At 38.4% G+C, this 23,148-nt stretch overlaps 1 protein-coding gene across 2 annotated transcripts in view; it reads right to left on the bottom strand.

Moving 5' to 3' along the window:
- GPBP1L1 (GC-rich promoter binding protein 1 like 1) overlaps positions 1 to 23,148 on the bottom strand; it is a 64,102-nt gene that overhangs the window by 7,632 nt on the left and 33,322 nt on the right. For both annotated transcript variants that reach the window (XM_052636890.1, XM_052636889.1), the window contains exons 4-7: positions 22,877 to 23,006; positions 22,204 to 22,490; positions 7,817 to 7,889; positions 6,527 to 6,720 (exon numbers count right to left, since the gene is read on the bottom strand). In XM_052636890.1, the coding sequence (XP_052492850.1) occupies positions 6,527 to 6,720; positions 7,817 to 7,889; positions 22,204 to 22,490; positions 22,877 to 23,006 (684 nt within the window). The remainder of the gene's footprint in view (positions 1 to 6,526; positions 6,721 to 7,816; positions 7,890 to 22,203; positions 22,491 to 22,876; positions 23,007 to 23,148) is intronic.

The following is a 23,148-nucleotide window of genomic DNA, read 5'->3' as shown; positions in this document are numbered from 1 at the left end:
GATAGGAATCAAAAAAGCCATGGGATATTAACAGGTATAGAGAGCTCTAGTCCAATAAGCCTGGGAGATGCTAGGCTGAATATAGTTCCACAGCAGGTTTCTTTTACTGTGCTATGTCACAAAGCATCTTTATATATGTGAATTGAGAGGCAGATATAATCTACAGCATTTTCTAAACTCATCTGACCCCCCAATTTTGTTTTTGTTTTTTTTAATGATGTGTTGTATGTTAACCTTTGATGCAACCCTGACAAACCCCCACCCTCACAAAGCACATCAGAAAAAATGTTGTTTTCTAGGAACTCTGATGGCAGGAGGCTAGTTACAGGACAGAGTGGGCAATATAAATGGCTGGATGATCCTGGTTTAGTACAGAAGCTCTTCCCTTGCTCCGCCTTGTGGGCCCTGGCCCCAACTCAAATGGCAACATAGTGTAGCTAGAATACTCCTTTTCCCGAGTCAAACAGCCCATCTGAGGCACATCACTGAAGTGAGGCTGAAGAAAGTAAAAAAGCCTGTTTTTCCAAAATGAAACAATTCGAACCAAAAGACCTCTAAGACAAAAGATGGGTCTGAGTGAAAAGAGTTTCATTCTTGTTATTAAAGAAGATACTGTAGGCTTTAGGAAACTTAACAGAGTTATCTACCATATACCAGATACTTGTTGTAGTTTGTTTAATCCTTAACCCAATCAGATATAATTATTATGTTGAATTTTTACTGAGAATTTGTGTCAGTTGCTCAGTCATGTCCAACTCTGAGACCCCATGGGCTGTATCCTACCAGACTCCTCTGTCCATGGGATTCTCCAGGCAAGAATACTGGAGTGGGTTGCCATTCCCTTATCCAGGGATCTTCCTGACCCAGGGATTGAACCTGTGTCTCCTACGTTGAGGACGGATTCCCTGGAGCCACAAGGGAAGCCTATACTGACATTAAGGAAGTTACATAATTTGTCCAAGGTTACTCAACTGGTATGTAATACTGTTTTCCAGAGTGCCTCCAAAAACAACATGCAAGCCAATAAAAGAAAGAGGCAATGACCCAACTAGAATGGAGATTATTTTTTCTTTCACTGAAGAAAATCTAAAGATGGCTGCTTATTCAGGCCAAATATCAAAGACATAGTTTCCCAGAGTTGTACAGGGTCACCAGATACCTTGTCTCTCTTAATATTGTACATATCCACACTTCAATCAGTAAAATAAAGGAAGGGGAAAAAAACATTAAAATGAACCACATATCAACCATTTTCTTTTTAAAGTATCTTCTCCTCCCCTCCAAACCAATCTCAACTCTCCACCTCAAACGATCATGCCTTTTCCTACTTGACGGAAGTCAGAAGTCACTAGACCCAAACTCTCCCCAATTCCCTTCTTTGCATCTCAAGTTCCTTTAATGGCTCTACCCTCCCTTTCTATCATTCTACATGTTTGTTCTCATTCCTTTGTGAATTTATCAATTATTTCTCCTTTGTATCTTTAATCTCTTTTCTATTAAGTTGAAGCTAGGGGAAAAAAAGATCTATTTTCCTTTTTACTACCATCCTTTTATTGCCAAACTTTTTTGCACAGGTCAGTATCTGCTTTCACTTGCTCATTATTACTATTTAATTCCCTGTAACACACACTTCTATCCCCATTTTAATAAAACAGCTCTGTCAATGAGTAAGCAAAAATTCTGTCTTCATATTACATTCAAAAGTCAGCTTTAAAAAGTCTACTTTTGTAGAAAATGAGAGATTGCACTTTACCTATCTTTTCTGAACTCTTTTCCCTTTTTTGGGCTTCCCTGGTGGCTCAGATGGTAAAGAGTCTCCCTGCAGTGCCGGAGACCCAGGTTTGATCCCTGGGTCAGAAGATCCCCTGGAGAAGGAAATGGTTACCCACTCCAGTATTTCCTTTCTCAATTCCCTGATCCTTCATTCTTTTCTCACCTCATAATTCCTTTCCGTCTTTTCAGTGGGTGTAGGCATACTCAGTACTCGCCAACTGGGAATCTGTTCCCAGGTGAACTTAATTAGAAAAACTAGTTATTTGTTAATTGTCTAATCATTTAAGTTGTTAAAATCATGTAGCTGATAATATGACCCCTAAACTCTCACCTGAGTTTTTATAAAGACCTCCATCACTTGGCTTTAGTCTTCAAGTGCCACCATTTCCTAACTACCTGCCATCCATACTTAACCACTTCTCTTTTCCCAAATATGGCATGTTTTTCCCCTCCCCCTTTTTTGGGTAACACAGTTCCTCTGCCTTCAATGCCTCACCTACTTGCTCCCTAACAAACTCCTACTGTTTTAAAACTAGTTTGTTGACTACTTAGGACCTGCCAATACTATATTCCAAGTACTTAGAATGGCATGAAGTCTGACTCCAAAACCAGAATTCTCATCCTCTTTTTTATCCTTTATCAAGATGGAAAGTATTCTGGGACAGTGTAAACAGCCCTAGCTGAAGTCAGACAAATCTTGTTGAAGAATCCTGACTCTATAATTTTTTTTAGGATTTGAAATAGCTCAACTGGAATTCCATCACCTCCACTAGCTTTGTTCGTAGTGATGCTTCCTAAGGCCCACTTGACTTAGCATTCCAGGATATCTGGCTCTAGGTGAGTGATCACACCATTGTGTTGGGTCATGAACATCTTTTTTGTATAGTTCTTCTGTGTATTCTTGCCACCTCTTGTTAATATCTTCTGCTTCTGTTAGGTCCATACCATTCCTGCCCTTTATCGTGCCCATCTTTGCATGAAGTATCTCTAATTTTCTTGAAGAGATCCCTACTCTTTGCTATTCTACTGTTTTCCTCTATTTCTTTGCATTGATCGCTGAGGAAGGCTTTCTTATCTTTCCTTGCTATTCTTTGGAACTCTGCATTCAACCTCACATTACATAATTTTCTGCATCCTAGGATTAAAGTAAATATTTTATGCAAAAGGCCTAGTGAATGTCCTGGAACATAGTAAGATGTCAACAAATGGTAGTTCTTCCTTTGTCACTTCAAAACCCAATTCAAATATGACCTCATCTGTAAAGACTCATGAGGACCCTCTCTAAGAAGGCAGTACAATTATTTTTCGTATCTGTCTCTTCACTATATCTCAAAATAAACCCTTTGAGATTGTTTTTGTGCCTCTAGTGACATGCAGCTTTTAAATACACAGATACTTAATGTTTAATTACTGTTAAACACATAGAGAAAATGAATGAATGGATACATCCACATCTGCCTATTAGTCATCTCCTCTCCCCCTAGTATCCTATACATTCAAAAGTCCCAGAACCACTCACACCAACTTTTTCCTGAAAACTCTGCGTTCTTTCTTCTCTACCTTCAGTGAAATGGTTCCACAGTTACCCCAGTTTCCGGGGGAAGAATGCTCAGTGTCCTCTTTTCGTCCTCTTTTTGCTTCCCACTGTGTGCCATCACCGCACCTCTTCTCTGTTCACTTGCATCACATCCCTGTTCAGACTTTGCTACCTTTTGCAAAGGCAGTTAAACCGGACTTCACACTGGTTTTCCTATCTTCATCTTTTCTGAACTCAGTTCTCCACAACAGGGCTAAACTGATCTTAAGCTCTGTTATGACTTTTCTCTTTGTCACATCTTCACCCACAGAAGATATGAGACCCCTGAGGCTATGACTTTGTCTCATTTATTTTCTTATTCTTCTTCTACATTTTAACATAATGTTTGCAGATATTCCCAATGAAGTTACACTTATGAAAACTTTTTAAACTCTCAAAAACCCTTAAAAGACAAGCACTACTATCTTCATTTTATATGATGAAGTTGAGGTTCAGAACATTAGAAACTTGTTCAAGGTTGTATTATAAAGAAGGAGTTAAGTGTCATCTGCCTACTCGAAAGTCTTGCTGTTAATTTTCATGCTGGGTTCTTTCTTTATAGGAGTTGCTCTCTTGACTGAATTCACATTCTTTCTCTTCTGTATCAAAGGAAATTAATATTCTAAACCCCTTTTAAAAATAACACCACTTGTCAATCAGTGTATTCTTCTTGGGTCATGTTCCTTTAATGACTTTTCAAGTAAATTTAAAGTTGTCCCCACAGGCTTCTTCCTACAGATTTTCTTCATCCTTTCACTTAACTTTTCTAGCACCTATATTGTTTCCTTTTACTATCAAGTTTCAAATGTGCCACTACCTTCATTTCCACCCACAAAACTATAGAATCCTCTGAAATCTTGTTTTTCAGCTGTACACTACTCTCTTAAAACCTCAACTCAGAGTCACCAAAAACTTTCTAACTGCTAAGGTCCAAACCCCCTCTTTTCAGTTATTGCCCTTGTCACCAGCAACTGACAAATGCTGACAACCTTGGCTGCTATCTTAAACTCACCCTCGCAGATTTGTGATAGCATACCATTTTTTCTATGTCTGACTACAATTTCTTAATCCTATTAACTATGTTGTTATTTTCCTAATATTTATTAAATAATAAGTATTTTCCCAAGTCTTATTTTCCTATTCTTTATTCTTCTTCTATCCTCTTTCCCTTGGTGATCTCTACCCTGAAAAGCTTCATTATCACTAGGATAACGACCATCAGTTCTGATTTTTCCAGTACTACCAGGCAATTAGAATGGTTCATTCATTATCCCTCAAATGTGGCCACTGTTTTCTATTTTCAAAATATTTTAACCACCTCTTCTAATTTGTAGTACTTTCCAGACTTTTTCCTGACTATCTAAATCTTGACTATCCTCTAAAAATTCATTCACATTACATTTTTTCAGTAAAATTTTCCTTGATGGTTGTAGTCTAAGCTGATCGTGCTCCTCTGAATAATGTAAAGAGTGTTTTAATTTAGTTGTTCCAAATCTGTTTAAGATTTGTTTCTAGGATTTGTTATTTTATTTTATATACAATCATATGACCTTATACTGTTGTATCTTATCATCCCAATTAAACTTTCAGCTCATGGGGTCAGGACCGATGATATACTTCTTTGTGTTGGTCTTAAGCACAGGACAAGCGTTTTGAGTCTCAGTCATGTCCAATTTTGTGACGCCCCATGGACTGTATCCCACCAGGCTCCTCTGTCCATGTAATTTCCCAGGCAAGAATATTGGAGGGGATTGCCATTTCCTCCTCCAGGGGATCTTCCAGACCCAGGGATTGAACCCACGTCTCCTACACTGGCAGACGCCTCAACAAGTGTTGGTGCATAGAGAAAAGTGAATTAATGCTCATTAGTATTTTCAATAACACAGTAAACTCTGTTTCCTTACAGTGGCTAGAATTTATTCAAGCAATTTTATGTGCTTTTGTGAGAGTGCTAGGGATACAAACATGAAAAAGACCTGAAGCCCTTAAGGAGATTATACCAAGTGAAGAAAATGGTGCAATAAATGTCATGATTAGAGACAGAATGCTATTCAATCAGCTACAAGGCTTAATTAGATCTTTAGACATATGTGACAGAAAAGGATTCACAGAGAGGATGACATAAACGTGAAGGAAAATCTCCTAGGTAAGAGAAAGAAAGGGCAGTAAAATATAAAAGACAGACTGGGCTTAGACTATATAGAATTATACATGCCAGTGCTAAGGAGTCTGGACACTGTATTATAACATCAGTGGTTGCTAAGCTATGACCCATGGGCCAAAACTGGCTTGAGGCCTATTTTTATATGACCCATAAGCTAGTATTTTTTTTTTTTCATTTTTAAAGGGTTGGGAAAAAAAAGAAAAAGAGTATGTTACCCAAAGTTCATATGTCATTGTGTGACCAACAAAGCCTAAAGTATGAATTATCTGGCCCTTTACAGATAAATTTTAGCCTGCCAGGCTTCTCTGTCCATGGAATCCCCCAGCCAAAAATACTAGAGTGGGTTGCTATTTTCTTCTCCAGGGTATCTTCCCGACAAAGGGATCAAACCTGGGTCTTCTGCATAGCAGGCAGATTCTTTGAATGTCTGCCATCAGGGGATCCCTAAGTTATCCAACCTCTGCTATACTGATGGTATGGGATCACTAAAGGGACTTAATGGGAAAGGATGTGATATATTCAGACTGCTTTAGGATAACCATTCTGACAGTTCAGTGGAAGATAAATACAGAGAGATGAGGCAATAGAAGGGTACACTGAAATAGTAAATGTGAGATGACAAAGACGTAGGATATCATAGAGGAAAAAATTGACAGAGACTGTAACTGCTTGGTACAGGGGAATGAGTGAGGAGAAGGAATGAAGCAGCAGCCATGGTGTTCAGCCCACTGAACATCTATTTATCAAACAGATAAATGCTGATATTATTAATGAAAACAGCAAATCAAGAGAAGCAGGTTTATAAGATGAAGCTAGAGTATGAGAGGCCTACTAAACATGTAGTTGACAGCAGTAAAGAGTTTGGAGACAGAGTAAAATACTAAACATATAAGCTAATGGTACCAAATGAATACCTGGTGAGTGACTCAACAGGAAAAAATAAATTTACTCAATTCTCATTTATTCATCCCACCTTTGCTGTATAAGGTTCTGAAACTGATTCCAAATCATACCTTGGATGGAGGTGGTACAGGCTTAGGAACCAGGTTCTTATAGACACTTGGAACCACGGTTGACGATTTGTTTCCATTTGCATGGTGAGATCCTGGTGAGGTGAATGCAGCAGAGAAGGCAGCAGCAGGATCTTCTTTGGAAACTTTTTTGATGACTAGCATTTTGGAGGGTTGCTTGGCACTAGGTGGGTTTTCTGTGAAACACAACAGTGGACAGCAAAAGAATGTCAAACCTTTTGGTTAACACACAGCATAGTTCAAATGAAGGCCTCACTTTCAATGAAGAGCTAAGAGTTGTGACTAAGTGACAAACATTTCCTGGTGTGCACTTCATAGATATTCTCAAAAGTGACACTACTCAGGAACCATAAGAAAAAAGGCAGTATGTCAAACACTTGATTCTAAATTCATACTCAACCAACAAGCCCGAAGATGTCAGTAATCTTTCAGGCGTATAACAGGTCTCACATGTGGTGTGATCACTCAGGCATATGCCAAACAAGAATATATCCAAGGGTAGTTAACTCCTGTCAGTATGAGAATAGAGAGAATAGAGAAAACTGGAAAAAGGAGTCTGCTATGGGACCTTCTGATGAGGCGAACTGGAGCAAAGCTATTCGTTAACAAAAGGGAAGTGGTATAGCAACTGCCCTTAATGCTGCAACTCAAAATCCAAACCTAGTATTTAGATACACTAAAGCCTTCCTAATAAGATGCCTGGCTACTGAATAACATAGGATCTAGGAGAGTACAATTTGTAAATGCCAAATATCCCAATGCCACAGGATCAGGTTTGGTTTGAAAAACACTGATTTGTCTAATAACTTTTTATAAAGCTAGTTATTCCCAACGTATACATATAAATGTATGTATTTATAGGTTTTCCCCTACCTATACAACAATCATCATTTATAATTGCCAAAAACAAGGATACCACCACCACAGTCAGCAAACAGAACCTGGCTGAACAAAATGTTCTATAGGATGTGGTATTATTTAGCCCATCAAAGAATACTTTAGAATTCATTTGCTTAAAATCTGATTTTAAATTCAGGGTTCTACAATCTCTCAGTTGTCTTTATTCTGACTCCACTACCTTTACATCCCAATGGTATTTTCAGGGCGGAGGTGGGGTAGGGGCAGAGTAACAGTTAATAGGTGTTAGTTACCATGTGCAAATGGATGAGAAGAGAAACCAGAGATAAACAAAAAGAGAGATAAAGAAATTTTTCTCCTCTCCCTGCTAAGATAAATTTAAAGTTTTGCCTTTAAAATGGCAAATCTACCTACCCCACACTCCAGAAGGGGTCCCAATAGGTCTGCATGGCTGATTCTGTTTGCCAGCTTCTGGATTCAAAGAAGGCTAGGAAAAAAGGGTAATATTAATGGTTGATACAGAAAGCTAATCATTCCAGCACTTTTTGCAAAGTAGCCTTCATCATTGAACCTATCAAATAACTATTTATCAGCAGCACTTATTTAACACTATATTCAGAATTAACACAGATATGTTGAAATGTCAATCAACAGGTCTTACATTAATCTCAGGCTCTTGTGGCTTTCATTTCCTTTAATATAAGAGGATTAAAAATTAAAAAAAAAACCACACTGCGGAAATTCTCATCTTCCTATAGGATATATACGCCAACTAAGGAGAAAGCTGAATGAACAAGTATATTATTACTTTTCTCAGATTTAAAGAGCACAATCTGGTCAGGGAAATATCCATAGCATTTTTAATAAGACTGCTTTAGGGCAGAGGCACATCATGTGCTAGGGACGGTGCTGGGAATTTACAAAGGCAATTAAGAAGAATCCTTATCCCCACAAGGAACACAGTCTTCCTAAAAAGATAAACTTGGAGCCAAAAGTACAATAAAAGGTTATAGGTGCTATGATAAACGTTCACATTAGGGAAGGAGTATTAAGGAAAGAATAGTCAATTCTACTAGAAAGAGAAGTTCTATCAGAACAAGTTTCATTAGAGGAGTCCTTAATGATGAACTCAAAGGCTGCAAAATGGGTAATTCCAGAACAGAATGCTCAATGAACACCAAGACAGGAAAAATATGAAAAAGAACCAAATGTTCAGAGATCTGCACACAGTTCAACGTCAGTGCTAGGGAATGAGAGGATCTTTCTTTGGGGAAAGAGATGTCTGGGAAAATAGGAAAGTGCCAGATTGTGGAGCAGTTTTAAGGGAGGTTGAATCTTATTCTTTAGGAATGGGGATCCATCTCTCAGGAAGAGTTAATGTGATCTGATCATTAGTTTACAAGTCTGGTAGCAGCATGAAGGATATATTTCATGGCTTTTAAGTATCTATTAGGAGACCAATTTCATAGTCCAGAAAACTATGAAGGTGACATGAGTAGAGGAAGAGATGACAGGAAGGATCAAGAAGTGTTAAGAGCAGCAGACTCAATAATGAACTGTATAGGGAATTTGAGGATGACATTGATGTCCAAACCTCAACTTTACAATCTGGTACAGAGCAGGAAAATGGCCTTTGAGCACAAATGACCATGAGACATTAAACAAACAAACAAACAAAAGAGACAGATGCTCAGACTTGACTACAGAGTCTCTGAATTAAAATCTTCAGGAGTGGGGCCCCAGCAGGTGTGTTATTTTCAACCTGTCAAGAGGAGACGGACTAGCATAAAACAAGCACAGACACAATCTGAACTATTAATTCAGTGTACCAATGGACAGATCTGTGACAGAAAAAGGACAGGTAAATACACTCCTCTGAATGGAATAGTATGGGCAGAAGGAATCTACATAGAAAAAGGCTGTATATTCTTATTTGTTTTAAACAGGCCTGTAGTCTTCATATTCCATCTAGGGGTCTTGGAAACACTGACCTATTTAGTTGGTATCTTTGATCTCTTTCTACTAATTTTTTAAAATAGTAAAATATAACAGACCCAGAAGACTGCATAAACCAAGTGGGCAAAAAGTTCTTGTAATCACCACTCAATTTAATAGAACATCACCAGCCAAACTAGAAACATTTTATAAGCCTTGTTAAATAGAAAACCAAACTAAACGACACTTCTTCCCTCTCTAAATAGTTTTGTCTCCAAAAAACATCTCTTAATCTCTAAATTACCTGAAAAATATCTTATCTCTCTGCTTTTCCTATAAATTGGTAGTCAGTTCTAGAGGCTATAGGATCCCCTCGCCCATTTTTATTTTGGCACCTACTTGCTGGTTTTGTTTTCTCCTTAGGAGATACCTAATGTCTGGCTGTGCTTCTGATTCTGTGATGTTGGCAGACAGTGATGCTCATAACCTGAAACTATTAACTCACTACAAGCTGCAATACAATGATCTAATTTTATCATCCTTTCTTTATAAGCTAGTATATACACTTCCACAATTCAGTGGCAGAATTCATATGGAAAAGATAGAATACATGCTTGTTTCTAGGGTGGGGTATCACTGTGAAGTCACAGCTTTAATCATATTTAATGTTATTTAAGGGCTTCCCTGGTGGCTCAGTGGTAAAGAATCTGCCTGTCAATGCAGGAGATGTGGGTTTGATCGCTGGGTCTGGAAGATCCCCTGGAGAAGGAAATGGCAACCCACTTCAGTATCCTTGCCTGGGGAATCCCATGGACAGGGAAGTCTGGCAGGCTACATACAGTACATGGGGTTGCAAAAAGAGCTGGATATGACTTAGTGACTAAACAACAATGTAAATCAAACACTTGAAATTATTACCCTTAATTGATGCATGAAACATCCCATGTTTGGCCAGTGGGAACCTCTTCAATTTGGCTTCTGAATCCTTTTGATACAAGCCTAGCTGTCTTTATTTCTTTGCTATGTAGTATAACAAAACATTCCAAGCTTATCTTATAAATATCCTGTCCAGAAATGGCATTTCAAGACCACGATCTGGGCACTAGGGACATTGTTATGGTACTGGTTACTGTGTTCAGTACTTTTTAGTGGACAGAGCCTGGAAATGCACACACATGTGCATATACACACATTTTGAAAGATGAAATACCTCATGGCTTAGTGATATTTCCAATTCAAATTGAGGGCCTTGGGCTTTTTACTAAACATCTTCTATTTTCTATCTGTATTTCCTTTCTTATACCTCTGATTTTCAAGGATACAAAATATCAACAATATGATTAATAAAATGTTCTTACACATTGTTTGTTGTGACCTTTATAAATGAAGATAAGTGTGACAGAGTATAAAATGCTTGGCTCACATTTTCTTTGCTTGAGTATCCAGTTAATTCACTGACTTGGGTTATAAAGCTTTGTTGTCAAAGTGTATCTGATTTTTTTTTTTCTTACATCACTTGTTCTTTATGTCTTGATATACAAAGGATGACTGGTCTGGCTGTCCTTTCAATTTGTAGTTTCAACTCTTACTGTATTTCATGAAATTATTCTTGAATTACACTTTTTAGCACTTACATTTTTCATTGTTATTCTTTTGAAGGGAGAGCTTTTGGATTTTTTTTGTCAAATTACTGCATCTCTTTTTTTCAATTCTAAATTTCATCTATTTGTTTCAGCTTACTTAAAGTTTCCTTTATCTTTTAATTCTTGGAAAACACTACTATTTGTTGTCTTGTGCTCCTTGTTTAGTCTTCATTTTTCTGAACCTTTATTGTTTCCCAAGTTCTAGCACTGTGAATTTTTCTGGTTATGTTTTTCTTGTACCATTTATTCAGATTTTAAAATAGCAGGTTATGGTTCCTATTTGTATTGTGCACATCTTACAGGTATACTTTGCAAGGTCTATAGAAATGATATTCTGTTCCTTACTATCTTGATCCTTTCATGTTGTTCCATTTTTATGTGATCAATTTTTGTGAATGTGGATCAAGATAGCTTTCTAATATCACTCTTCATAGCTCTCTCTTCTGTTGTTTCCATGGAGTGCTCAAAAGGACGATGGCATACTTTCTTTGATATCCTAGCTCACCACCCCCTCCCCATGCCTTCTATATGAACCTTTTCTTCCCTTTGTCTCCACAGTCTGTCTCTGCAGCTCAGTCTGGATTCTATTCCCAACAGTTCTGTTCTCAGTGAGGGGCTTTGTTTTGGAAGGGAGCACTGGCTAGTTATGATTAAAAGGGATAGAACTCTGTGCTGGTTATCATTTTATTGCCTCTTGGTTCCAGTCATCCTTTCTGCTTGCTCCATGTAAATTTATCTGGGCACTTAAAAAAAAAAAAAAAACTCTCTTTGTTAATTTGCTGGCATGGTAATTTTGTCAGTAGACAGCAAGGAGAGATTATTGCTTCTTGTTCCTGTGTGCTTACTCAGCAGACTCCTTTAGCACCCTGCTCCTGCTCTAAGCCGAGTTCCAAGGTACAAGTGAGCACTGACTTGAGTGGTTTTATAGCACTGACATCTCCCACAAACAGCTTTATGAGGTACTCTAAAGGGCATATTTCCAGTATATTCCCTAAAGAAGCACCTTACCAACTGCTCTGCCATCCAGTGAACCACAGCTAGGCCTTTCCAACAAGGTCTTGATCTCAATCTTGGGAGAGGTGACGGGGCAAGAGAGCACTCTTGGGCAGTCTGTCTTAGCCCTAGGGTTAGTGGCAGCTCCTTGTATCTGCTAATTCGTTACCTTAGAATTCTATATATTTAAAAAATATATTTACTTATTTGGCCACATCAGGTCTTAGTTGTGGCATGCAGGATCTGCATTGTGTCATGCCAGACCTTTTGTTGCCTGCCGTGCATGGACTTTAGTTGCAGAGTATAGGCTGTCTAGTTGTGACACACAGGCTTAGTTGCTCCACAGCATGTGGGATCTTAGTTCCTCAATCAGGGATCGAATTTGCATCTCCTGCACTACAAAGCAGACTCTTGACCACTAGACCACTAGGGAAATCCCAGAACTCTGTATTCTTTATATTTAGAGTTCTCTTTACTTTTTGCTAGCCAATCACTCATTATCCTATCTTGTTATAGATCTTTATATTAACTTTCCTTGTTCAAATTACTCAAAGATTTCTCTCTCCTAATTGATCCACTTAGACCCTTCAAACCTTATCCCAGAATACCTCTGTATTTACTAGTTTTGGGAATATGGAAAACCACCCCTAATTTCTAGCTGCTGTTCTCAAATGTTCTGTAAGCTTTCCAGAATAATTCCTGGCTCCTATGAAAATCCTGGGGTTGCTTGATGCCCTGTTGTTTCCTTCAATTTCTCCTGCACAAATGCTAATACCTAATTATTATTCAAGTTTTATAGCTTTCAGCAATTTGCCCCTATGCTGCAATACCTCACTTTATTTTGTTGTAGGTGATGTCCATGTAGTTTCTGGCTCTTCAATCCTGTAATTTCAGACTTGGAAGTAATACAAAGAATTCCTATACATCACGCATTTAGAGTCTCATGTCTCCTGCTTGGCTGGCAGACTTTTACTACTAACACACCTGGGAAGGCTGTTCTAGAATGTCATATAGATGGAATCATGCAGTATGTACTCTATTGTGTAAAGCTTCACTGAAATTCGTCGTGTTTTATCCAGTCATTCTTTTTTTATTACTGAATAAGTAGTCCATTAAGAATCCATCTGCCAGTGCAGAAGACACAAGAGACTGGGTTGGGAAGATCCCTTGGAGTAGGAAATGGCAACCCACTGCAGTATTCTTGCCTGAAAAATTCCATGGACACAGGAGCCTGGCAGGCTGCAGTCCACGGGGTTGCACAGTATTAAGTTGTCCATTACATGATTACACCACAATTTTTCTATTCCTGTTTCTACAGACATTTAAATGGTTTGTTGGGAATTCTCTGGGAGTTCAGCGGTTAGGACTCCATGCTTTCACTGCTGAGGGCCTGGATTCAATCCCTGGTTGGCAAATTAAGATCCTACAGGCCACATGGCATGGCCACCAAAAGAAAAAAAAAGAAGTTTCCAGTTTTGTAGTATTATGAAAAAAATTACAATAAATGTACATAGACTTCCATTTCTCTTTAGTAAATACACAGAAGTGCAAGTACTGGGTCACCAGATTTATGTTTAATTTTATAAGAAACTGCCAGATTTTCCTTTTCCCAAAATGGCAGTACTACTACACACACCTACATGAGAGCTCCAAGTACTCAAAAATGTCACCAAATTTAGTGTTTTCAGACTTTAAATATTAGCCAGTCTGTACAGCAATACCTCATAATGGTCTTAATTTAAATTTCCACACTTCCTTTATGACTAATAACACTGACCATTTTTTCATGTGCCTATTGGCCATTCTTCTATCTTCCTTGTGAAACATTTGTTCAAATCTTGTTTATAATTTTAAAATACTGATTTGTAGGAGTTACCCATATTATGGCCACAGGCCCCTTTTCAAATCTATGTTCTGCAAATATTTTCCTGAGTCTGTGAGATAAGCAGAAGTCTTAAGTTTTGATGAAGCCCAATTTATCAGTGTTTTCCTTTATGGTTACTGCTTCCTAGGTCCAAATAAATCTTTTTTAAAAATCTCCTATGTGAGACAGATATGTCTCCCCTATGTGAGACAGTGAAGTTCTCTTCACTTCAGGCCTTACCATAGGTCTATAAACCATCTCAAATTCATTTTTTATATGCTAGGCGACAGGAGTAGAGAAGATATATACTCATACCTGTGTTGTGTTAGTTGCTCAGTTGTGTCCAACTCTTTGTGACCCCATGGACTGTAGCTCGCCAGGCTCCTCTGTTCATGGAATTCTCCAGGCAAGGATACTGGAATGGGCTGCCATTCCCTTTCTCCAGGGGATCTTTCCTACCCAGGGATCAAACCTGGGTCTCCTGCATGCAGGCAGATTCTTTACCATGTGAGTCACCAGGGAAGCCCCATCTATACCTAAGAGAAAGTATAGATATAGATGGGGTAGCCATCAGAGAAGCTACCCTGGTCACTCAGCTGGTAAAGAATCCGCCTACAATGCAGGAGACCCTAGTTTGATTCCTGCATGAGAAAGGTCCCCTGGAGAAGGGATAGCCTACCCACTCCAGTATTCTTGGATTTCCCTGGTGGCTCAGATGGTAAAGAATCCACCTACAATGTGGGAAACCTGGGTAGGGAAGATCCCCTGGAGAAGGGCATGGCAACCCAATCCAGTATTCTTGCCTGGAGAATCCCATGGACAGAGGAGCCTGGCAGGCTACAGTCCACGGGATCTCAAAGAGTCGGATACGACTAAGCACACACACACTTGCAGCATCTATACCTATATATAGACAGATACACAGTCCCAGCACAATTTGTTAAAAACATTTCTTTCTCCACTGATTGGCTTGCTTTGATACTTCTGTTGAAAATCAGAGGAACATATTAATGAAGGTTTATTTCTGGCTTCTCTATTCTGCCCTATATTGGAGAAGGAAATGGCAACCCACTCCAGTATTCTTGCCTGGAGAATCCCAGGGACAGAGGAGCCTGTTGGGCTGCCGTCTCTGGGGTCGCACAGAGTTGGACACGACTGACGCGACTTAGCAGCAGCAGCAGCATCATCAATCTATATGCACAATAATGTCATATCATTTTGAATAGTGTCGCGTTATACAAAGTCTTCACGTTAGCAAGTATAAATTCTCTGACTGTTCTTTTTCAAGATTGCTTTAGATATTCTAGGTCTTTTTATTTCAATATAAGAAAGCATGCTTGCTGGGGTTGTACAGTCCGTAGAACTGATGTCCTAACCATGTTGAATCTTCTAATTCAAAGCCTTCCATTCAAAACGTATCTCTTATTTAGATCTTTAATTTCCCTTGGCAATATTCTGTGGTTCAATATTAGTCTCTCACATCTTCTGTTAAATTTATTCCTAAGCAATTTTCAAAGGTTTTTTGGAATTTTGTAAAAAGCCCTCTGTATACATATAAGCTGTTGAGTTCTGATCTGTGGATTCAATCAATTGCAGATCATATACTGCAACTACAGTATATACTACTGAAAAAATCTCCATACAAATGGACATGCAAGCTCAAACTCTTGAACAGCATGTTGTTCAAGGATCAACTGTATATAAAAATATGACTTAAATTAATGCTGTAGCCTAAAACCTTGTTAATTCTTTAGAGTCCTTAGGATTTATGTAAGCAATCATGTCACTTGTGAATAGAAACTTTTATTTCTTTCTGTTTATTTATAATGCATTTTATTTCTCTTTCTTGACTTATTCCACTTGCTAGGATCTCCAGTACAGTGCTAAATATAAGTAGTGAAAATATACACGTTAATACCGCTCCTGATATTAAAGGGAGCTCTGCTTTTACTGGAGAATTTGGTAAGACTCAAAGCCACGGCTACACTGTTGTACCTTCTCAGAATCCCTTCTCTCCACAAATTTCTTACTCTCAGATTCCACACACATTAAAGTCCAAATCCTACAAGACTACCCTCATGCCTGGCTCCTTCTTCTTCAAGGAACAGTGTACCATGCATCATCGATTCATTCTCTTATCCTTGGAAGGTAATATCAAGCTGCCAGGAACAAAGCTCTCACCCACATTTACTAACAGCTACCGTTTAAAAATATATGTGCCAGACTTTTTGGGCAGTCCAGTGGTTAAGAGACATTTCTACTACAGGCGGCGTAGGTTTGATCCCTCATTTGGGAACTAGGATCCTGCATGTTGTACAGCATGACCATTTAAATAAAAGAAAAGAAATTTTATTCTTTCTTGATATATCCCAATCTTTTTCAACTAATCAGTTCTTAATCCCCCTTATTGCTATTCCACACACCTCCTCGCTGAATATATTACTTTCATAAATCTCAACTACCACCTCTGTTTCCAAAGGCATACCTCTAATTTACCTCACCCATCTCTTTGGTACTAAGACCTCTTTATCTTCTACCCTCCAATTCTGCTCCTTCTGTATTTTCTTTTTAAATGAATTACTTCAGTTCAGTTGCTCAGTCATGTATGACTCTGCGACTCCATGAATCACAGCACGCCAGGCCTCCCTGTCCATCACCAACTCCCGGAGTTCACTCAAACTCGTGTCCATCGAGCCGGTGATGCCATCCAGCCATCTTATCCTCAGTCGTCCCCTCTTCCTCCTGCCCCCAATCCCTCCTAGCATCAGAGGCTTTTCAAATGGGTCAACTCTTCACATGAGGTGGCCAAAGTATTGGAGTTTCAGCTTCAGCATGAGTCCTTCCAATGAACACCCAAGATTGATCTCCTTTAGGATGGACTGGTTGGATCTCCTTGCAGTCCAAGGGACTCTCAACAGTCTTCTCCAGCACCACAGTTCAAAAGCATCAATTCTTCAGCGCTCAGCATTCTTCACAGTCCAACGCTCACATCCATACATGACTACTGGAAAAACCATAGCCTTAACTAGACGGACCTTTGTTGGCAAAGTAATGTCTCTGCTTTTCAATATGCTGTCTAGGTTGGTCATAACTTTTCTTCCAAGGAGTAAGTGTCTTTTAATTTCATGGCTGCAATCACCATCTGCAGCGATTTTGAAGCCCCCCAAAATAAAGTCTGACACTGTTTCCACTGTTTCCCCATCTATTTGCCATGAAGTGATGGGGCCAGATGCCATGATCTTCGTTTTCTGAATGTTGAACTTTAAGCCAACTTTTTCACTCTCCTGTTTCACTTTCATCAAGAGGCTCTTTAGTTCCTCTTCACTATCTGCCATAAGGGTAGTGTCATCTGCATATCTGAGGTTATTGATATTTCTCCCAGCAATCCTGATTCCAGCTTGTACTTCTTCCAGCCCAGCGTTTCTCATGATGTACTCTGCATGTAAGTTAAATAAGCAGGGTGACAATATACAGCCTTGATGTACTCCTTTTCCTATTTGGAACCAGTCTGTTGTTCCATGTCCAGTTCTCCTGACCTGCATATAGGTTTCTCAAGAGGTAGGTCAGGCGGTATGGTATTCCCATCTTTTTCAGAATTGTCCACAGTTTATTGTGATCCACACAGTCAAAGGCTTTGGAATAGTCAATAAAGCAGAAATAGATGTTTTTCTGGAACTCTCTTGCTTTTTTGATGATCCAGCAGATGTTGGCAATCTGATCTCTGGTTCCTCTGACTTTTCTAAAACCAGCTTGAACATCTGGAAGTTCACCGTTCACATATTGCTGAAGCCTGGCTTGGAGAATTTTGAGCATTACTTTACTAGGGTGTGAGATGAGTGCAATTGTGTGGTAGTTTGAGCATTCTTTGGCATTGCCTTTCTTTGGGATTGGAATGAAACCTGGCCTTTTCCAGTCCTGTGGCCACTGCTGAGGTTTCCAAATTTGCTGGCATACTGAGTGCAGCACTTTCGCAGCATCATCTTTCAGGATTTGAAATAGCTCCACTGGAATTCCATCACCTCCACTAACTTTGTTCGTAGTGATGGTTCCTAAGGCCCACTTGACTTCACATTCCAGGATGTCTGGCTCTAGGTGAGTGATCACACCATCGTGATTATCTGGGATGTGAAGCTCTTTTTTGTACAGTTCTCCTGTGTATTCTTGCCACCTCTTAATATCTTCTGCTTCTGTTAGGTCCATACCATTTCCTTCCTTTATCAAGCCCATCTCTGCATGAAATGTTCCCCTGGTATCTCTAATTTTGTTGAAGAGATCTCTAGTCTTTCCCATTCTGTTGTTTTCCTCGATTTCTTTGCATTGATCACTGAAGAAGGGTTTCTTATCTCTCCTTGCTATTCTCTGGAACTCTGCATTCAGATGCTTATGTCTTTCCTTTTCTCCTCTGCTTTTCGCTTCTCTTCTTTTCACAGCTATTTGTAAGGCCTCCTCAGACAGCCATTTTGCTTTTTTGCATTTCTTTTCCATGGAGATGGTCTTGATTACGTATTATTCACTAATTCCCTTTGAATAGAAATCTTATTTTTTTATTTTAATTTTTGTAGAAATCTTATTTTTCACTCTTTCTTCTCTAGTTACAATGCCATGGTTTCCATTCTTTAGATTTATCCTCCAAAACAAGATTTTTAACAAACTTAATGTCTGTTAACAGGAAAACGGGCTTCCCTGGTGGCTCAGACAGTAAAGCATCTGCCTGCAATGCGGGAGACCTGGGTTCGATTCCTGGGTCGGGAAGATCCCCTGGAGAAGGAAATGACAATCTACTCTAGCACTCTTGCCTGGAAAATCCCATGGACGGAGGAGCCTGGTGGGCTGACAAACCTAGTACATTCATACAACAGAATATTTCCTATACAGCAGTAAAAAAGATACACAGCAGAGTTTCTCAAAGATGGCACTACTGACATTTGGGATTGGTTAATTCTTTGTTATAGGGCTGTCCTGTGCATTGTAGGAAATTCAGCGTCATCTCTGATCTCTACATACTAGATGTCAACAGGACTATCTCCAGTTGTGACAACCAAAATTTCTCTAGATATTGTCAAATGTGCTCTGAAGGAGGCAAATTTGTTCCTGGGTTGAGAACCACTGATCTAGAGCCCTATGTATCAATATAGACAAATCTCAAACAATTTTAAGGAAATAAAAGAGAAATACGTCGGACATGACTGAAGTGACTTAGCAGCAGACGATGTGATAGTATTCATATAAAATCAGAATCAGGCAAAATTGTATCACAGACTGTTTATGGATACATTCATACATGGAGTTAGTGCAAAAGTAATTGTGATTCTGCACTGCTTAATTTTGCTCTGATAATGGAATATATTCTTAAATATTTGTGGTAATGTTATATACATCATTTTAATGTGCATATCTTGCTTTATGGCTTTTTGCTAATGAGTTATTACTTGCTGTTTATATTTATTTTAGACCACGGAAATGTGAAATGATGTAGACAAAAAGTGAATGTGAGTGATTTCCTTATTCGCATTCAAAATGGGTCGTAAAGCAGTGGAGACAACTTGCAACATTAAGAACGCATTTGCCTCAGGAACCGCTAACAAACATATAGTGCAGTGGTTGTTCAAGAAGTTTTGTAAAGGAGATGAAAGCCTTGAAGATGAGGAGTATAGTGGCCAGCTGTAGTGGAAGTTGACAACGACCAATTGAGAGCAGTCATCGAAGCTGCTGCACTTATACAAGAAGTTGCTAAAGAACTCGACATCGACCATTCTACAGTCATTTGGCATTTGAAGCAAATTGGAAAGGTGAAAAAGCTCAACAAGTATGTGCCTCATGAGCTGCCTGTAAATTAAAAAAAACTGTTTTGAAGTGTCATCTTCTTTTATTATACACAAGGACAATAAATAATTTCTTGATCAGATTGTGATGTGTGACAAAAAGTGGATTTTACATTGTAACTGGCAATGACCACCTCAGTGGTTGGCCTGAGAAGCAGCTCCAAACCACTTCCCAAAGCCAAAGTTACACCAAAAAGAAAAAGAAGGTCATGGTCACTGTTTGGTGGTCTGCTGCTGGTCGGATCCATTACAGCTTTCTGAATCTCAGCGAAACCAGTGCATCTGAAAAGTATGCCCAGCAAATCACTGAGATGCACCAAAAACTGCAATACCTGTGGCAAGCACTGGTCAGCAGAAAAGGCGCAATTCTGCATGATGACGCCCAACCACACATCACACAACCAAAGCTTCAAAACTGAATGAACTGGTCTATGAAATCTGACCTCATCTACCATATTCACCTGCTCTCTCACCACCAACTACCACTTCCTTCAAGCATCTTGACAACTTTTTGCAAGGAAAATGCTTTCCACAACTAGCAGGAGGCAGAAAATACTTTTCAAGAGTCTGTCAAATCCCGAAGCGTGGATTTTTACGCTACAGGAATAAATAAACTTACTTCTCATTGGCAAAAATGTGTTTACTGTAATGGTTCCTATTTTGGTTAACAAAGATATGTTTTAGCCTAGTTATAATGATTTAAAATTCAGTCTGAAACCACAATTATTTTTGTACCAACCTAACAGTAAAAAAACATATATGATGGGAAACACTGAAATAAAAATGGTGATTACCTTTAGGGGAAAGAGGAGAATATGGTTAGGAAGTTTTAATTGTACCTATAATATCTTGCCTCATTTGTAGAAGAATGGTCTGGAGCATACTGGGCAACATGTCAATATTCACAAAGCTAGGTTATGAGTGTACTTGACCATTTTCTCCACACTTTAATATACACTTATAATATGCCATAAAAGTGTAAACACAAAATAAACCTGCCCTTATTGACCTTTTTCAGGTATGATGTGACTTAGCAGGTGAAGATAACGCTGCCCTAAACATTTCTTTCCATTGTCAACTCATTTCTCACTGGAAAAGCCACAGGACTGATAACAGACCTTATCAAACTATGCCAATCAGTAGTATAGTACCAGTTTAAAAAGGTACTCTAAGTAACTTCTACCTAACCCCACACCAATTCTCATTTCTCATTATCTTTTTTTTTTTAACTAAAGCACACAAGAAACTTAAACTACTAAAATAAATCTTGTTTTCCATGTGCTCAGCTGACTGTGGTCATAATAATACGTATTTTAGGTAAATGTCCAGGTATGATAGAAATTATAACTACAGTAGGTTTATTTAACTGTGTGAAAATTACAAAATGAAATTCATTTTATAATAGGAATATCATTCAACTTTTTTTTTTTGTTGCTGCTGGTTTGATGAGGATTTCATCAAGTTCTCAAAGTGTAATGAGCAAGAGAGATTTTATTTCCTAATCACTACCACTGGTCTTATTTGAATTTGCTTATTTACTGAATAAATAAAGTTATAATTTAGTATAGTCATTTTGGACTACTGAATACTTAAAAACATTCTGGTCAAATACTTAATGTATTGGTGTATTATAGACTTTTCCAGGAATAAAGTTTTAAAGGCTAGGCACCTTGAAATAGGAATATCAATAAGTAACATTTAAATTAAGAGCCCCCAGATCATTTGCTAAACTTGGGAGGAGGGGCTGAATGCCTAAATTTTACTCTTTAGTTGGCTTTGATAACATGAAATGGGTGTCATAAAAGTGACTAGCTTATCTAATGTGCTACTTAAAAATAATGAGCTGCACTAATAGGATTTTGCTACTAGTCATATGTGGCTTCTGGGCACTTGGAATGTGTTATCTATATTAAGATGTAGTATAATTACAAAACACACAAGGAATTTTGCAGACCTAGTATAACAAAGAATGTAAATTATCTCGGTAATTTGAAGATAATGACTACAGGTTAAAATAATGATAATGATTTAGATATACTTGGTTAAATAAAATATATTATTAAACTTTTAAAGGTGCACAAAAACTACTTTTGGCTCAGATGTCAAAAGGCATATAATTCAACACACAGTAGCATATTTAGGCAACAGTTAAACTATTCCTAACTGTGTGTTTCTAAACTTATCACAACTGTCAATATAAGCAAGCAATATCAGAGGAAAAAAATCCCTCTTAGGATAGCTGGAGAAAGACAATTTAACAGTTTTCCATAAATATATCTGAATATTGAATCTTAGAAAACTTAAAACTCAGGATTTCTTTCAAGTTCCAAAGGCGTAAAGATGAAAAAATATTAAGATTTGCTAAAAATTATACAGGAATTTTGGTTCTCATCTTCATATTAATCAACTCTTTCCTAAAAACAATAAAAGTCTAAATGTAGGACTCCCTTTTATGTACTTCTTCAAATGTTCTCATTATTAACAGAGTTTTATATGTAAGAATCATTTTAGATTTTAACTGCAGAACTAAAACTTTATACTTACAAAGTCCTCCTCTTCAAACTGCAACTTTTCCACCTTATCTTCTTTCTTCTCTTCCCTAATATCTGTAGGTGGCTTTTCCTGAAAGGCACAGCCTTTCCGGGAATGGAAGCTGCCATTCCAATGGCGATGGTTTCCTGTGCCACCCCCACTACGCTGGCTCATGCCATCATGACCTCGTGAAGAGCCATGCCAACCAGATAGGTTCCCTGTGATTCCAGCATATGCTCCCTTAGAGACACCAGAGTCCACAGAATCATGGCGGAACAGGGAGGGCTGGTGCCATGAATCTGAAAAAATAAGGAAAAGTAACATATTAGTGTGTTTGCTTTCTGGAAGTTCAGAAACAAGTGGGCCATATGCTTCCTGATCTAATTTACAGTATTGCCAAAGCCCGTCAGGGGACCTGCTAAATAAAAAATTAAGTCCACATACACAAATCACAAGATACATCCTTTTGTTTTAATATAATTTCTGTGTGAGTTCTTTAACTGAAGAGAACTTAAGAGAACCTAAGAACATTAGAAAGCCAATATAGGTGAGTAATGACTACTGGACGATCTAATTGAGTATTATATTTACAAAAGATCATTATTCCAAGGTTACGGACATGTACCCTCAACCTGGGCTTCCCTCTGAGTAGCTTAAATAGTCGTGGAAGTTGGGTATGTCTTACCTCCTGTCGTTCGAAGAGGTCCATTGTTGAAAAAGCCATCAGAGGAATTATGTCTACGACGGCTTACTCCAAATCTACCATCTCCTCGGGGTAGGTGCTCTCCGTGTTTTTCGAAAGTCGCTGTAGGTGACTAAGATGATAATAAAGTATAGAGAAGCAAACAGATAAGTATGTATCAATCTCTTTTATTATCTTTGGATTTGCATCAGGCTTCTAGAAAACAAGTAATATTGGTGGCAGATATCTCCATTTTGAGCACATGTGACATAGTT

The sequence above is a fragment of the Budorcas taxicolor genome, chromosome 3 (assembly GCF_023091745.1).
Source record: "Budorcas taxicolor isolate Tak-1 chromosome 3, Takin1.1, whole genome shotgun sequence".
NCBI lineage: Eukaryota > Metazoa > Chordata > Mammalia > Artiodactyla > Bovidae > Budorcas > Budorcas taxicolor.
This window is presented reverse-complemented; position numbering and strand designations above follow the sequence as displayed.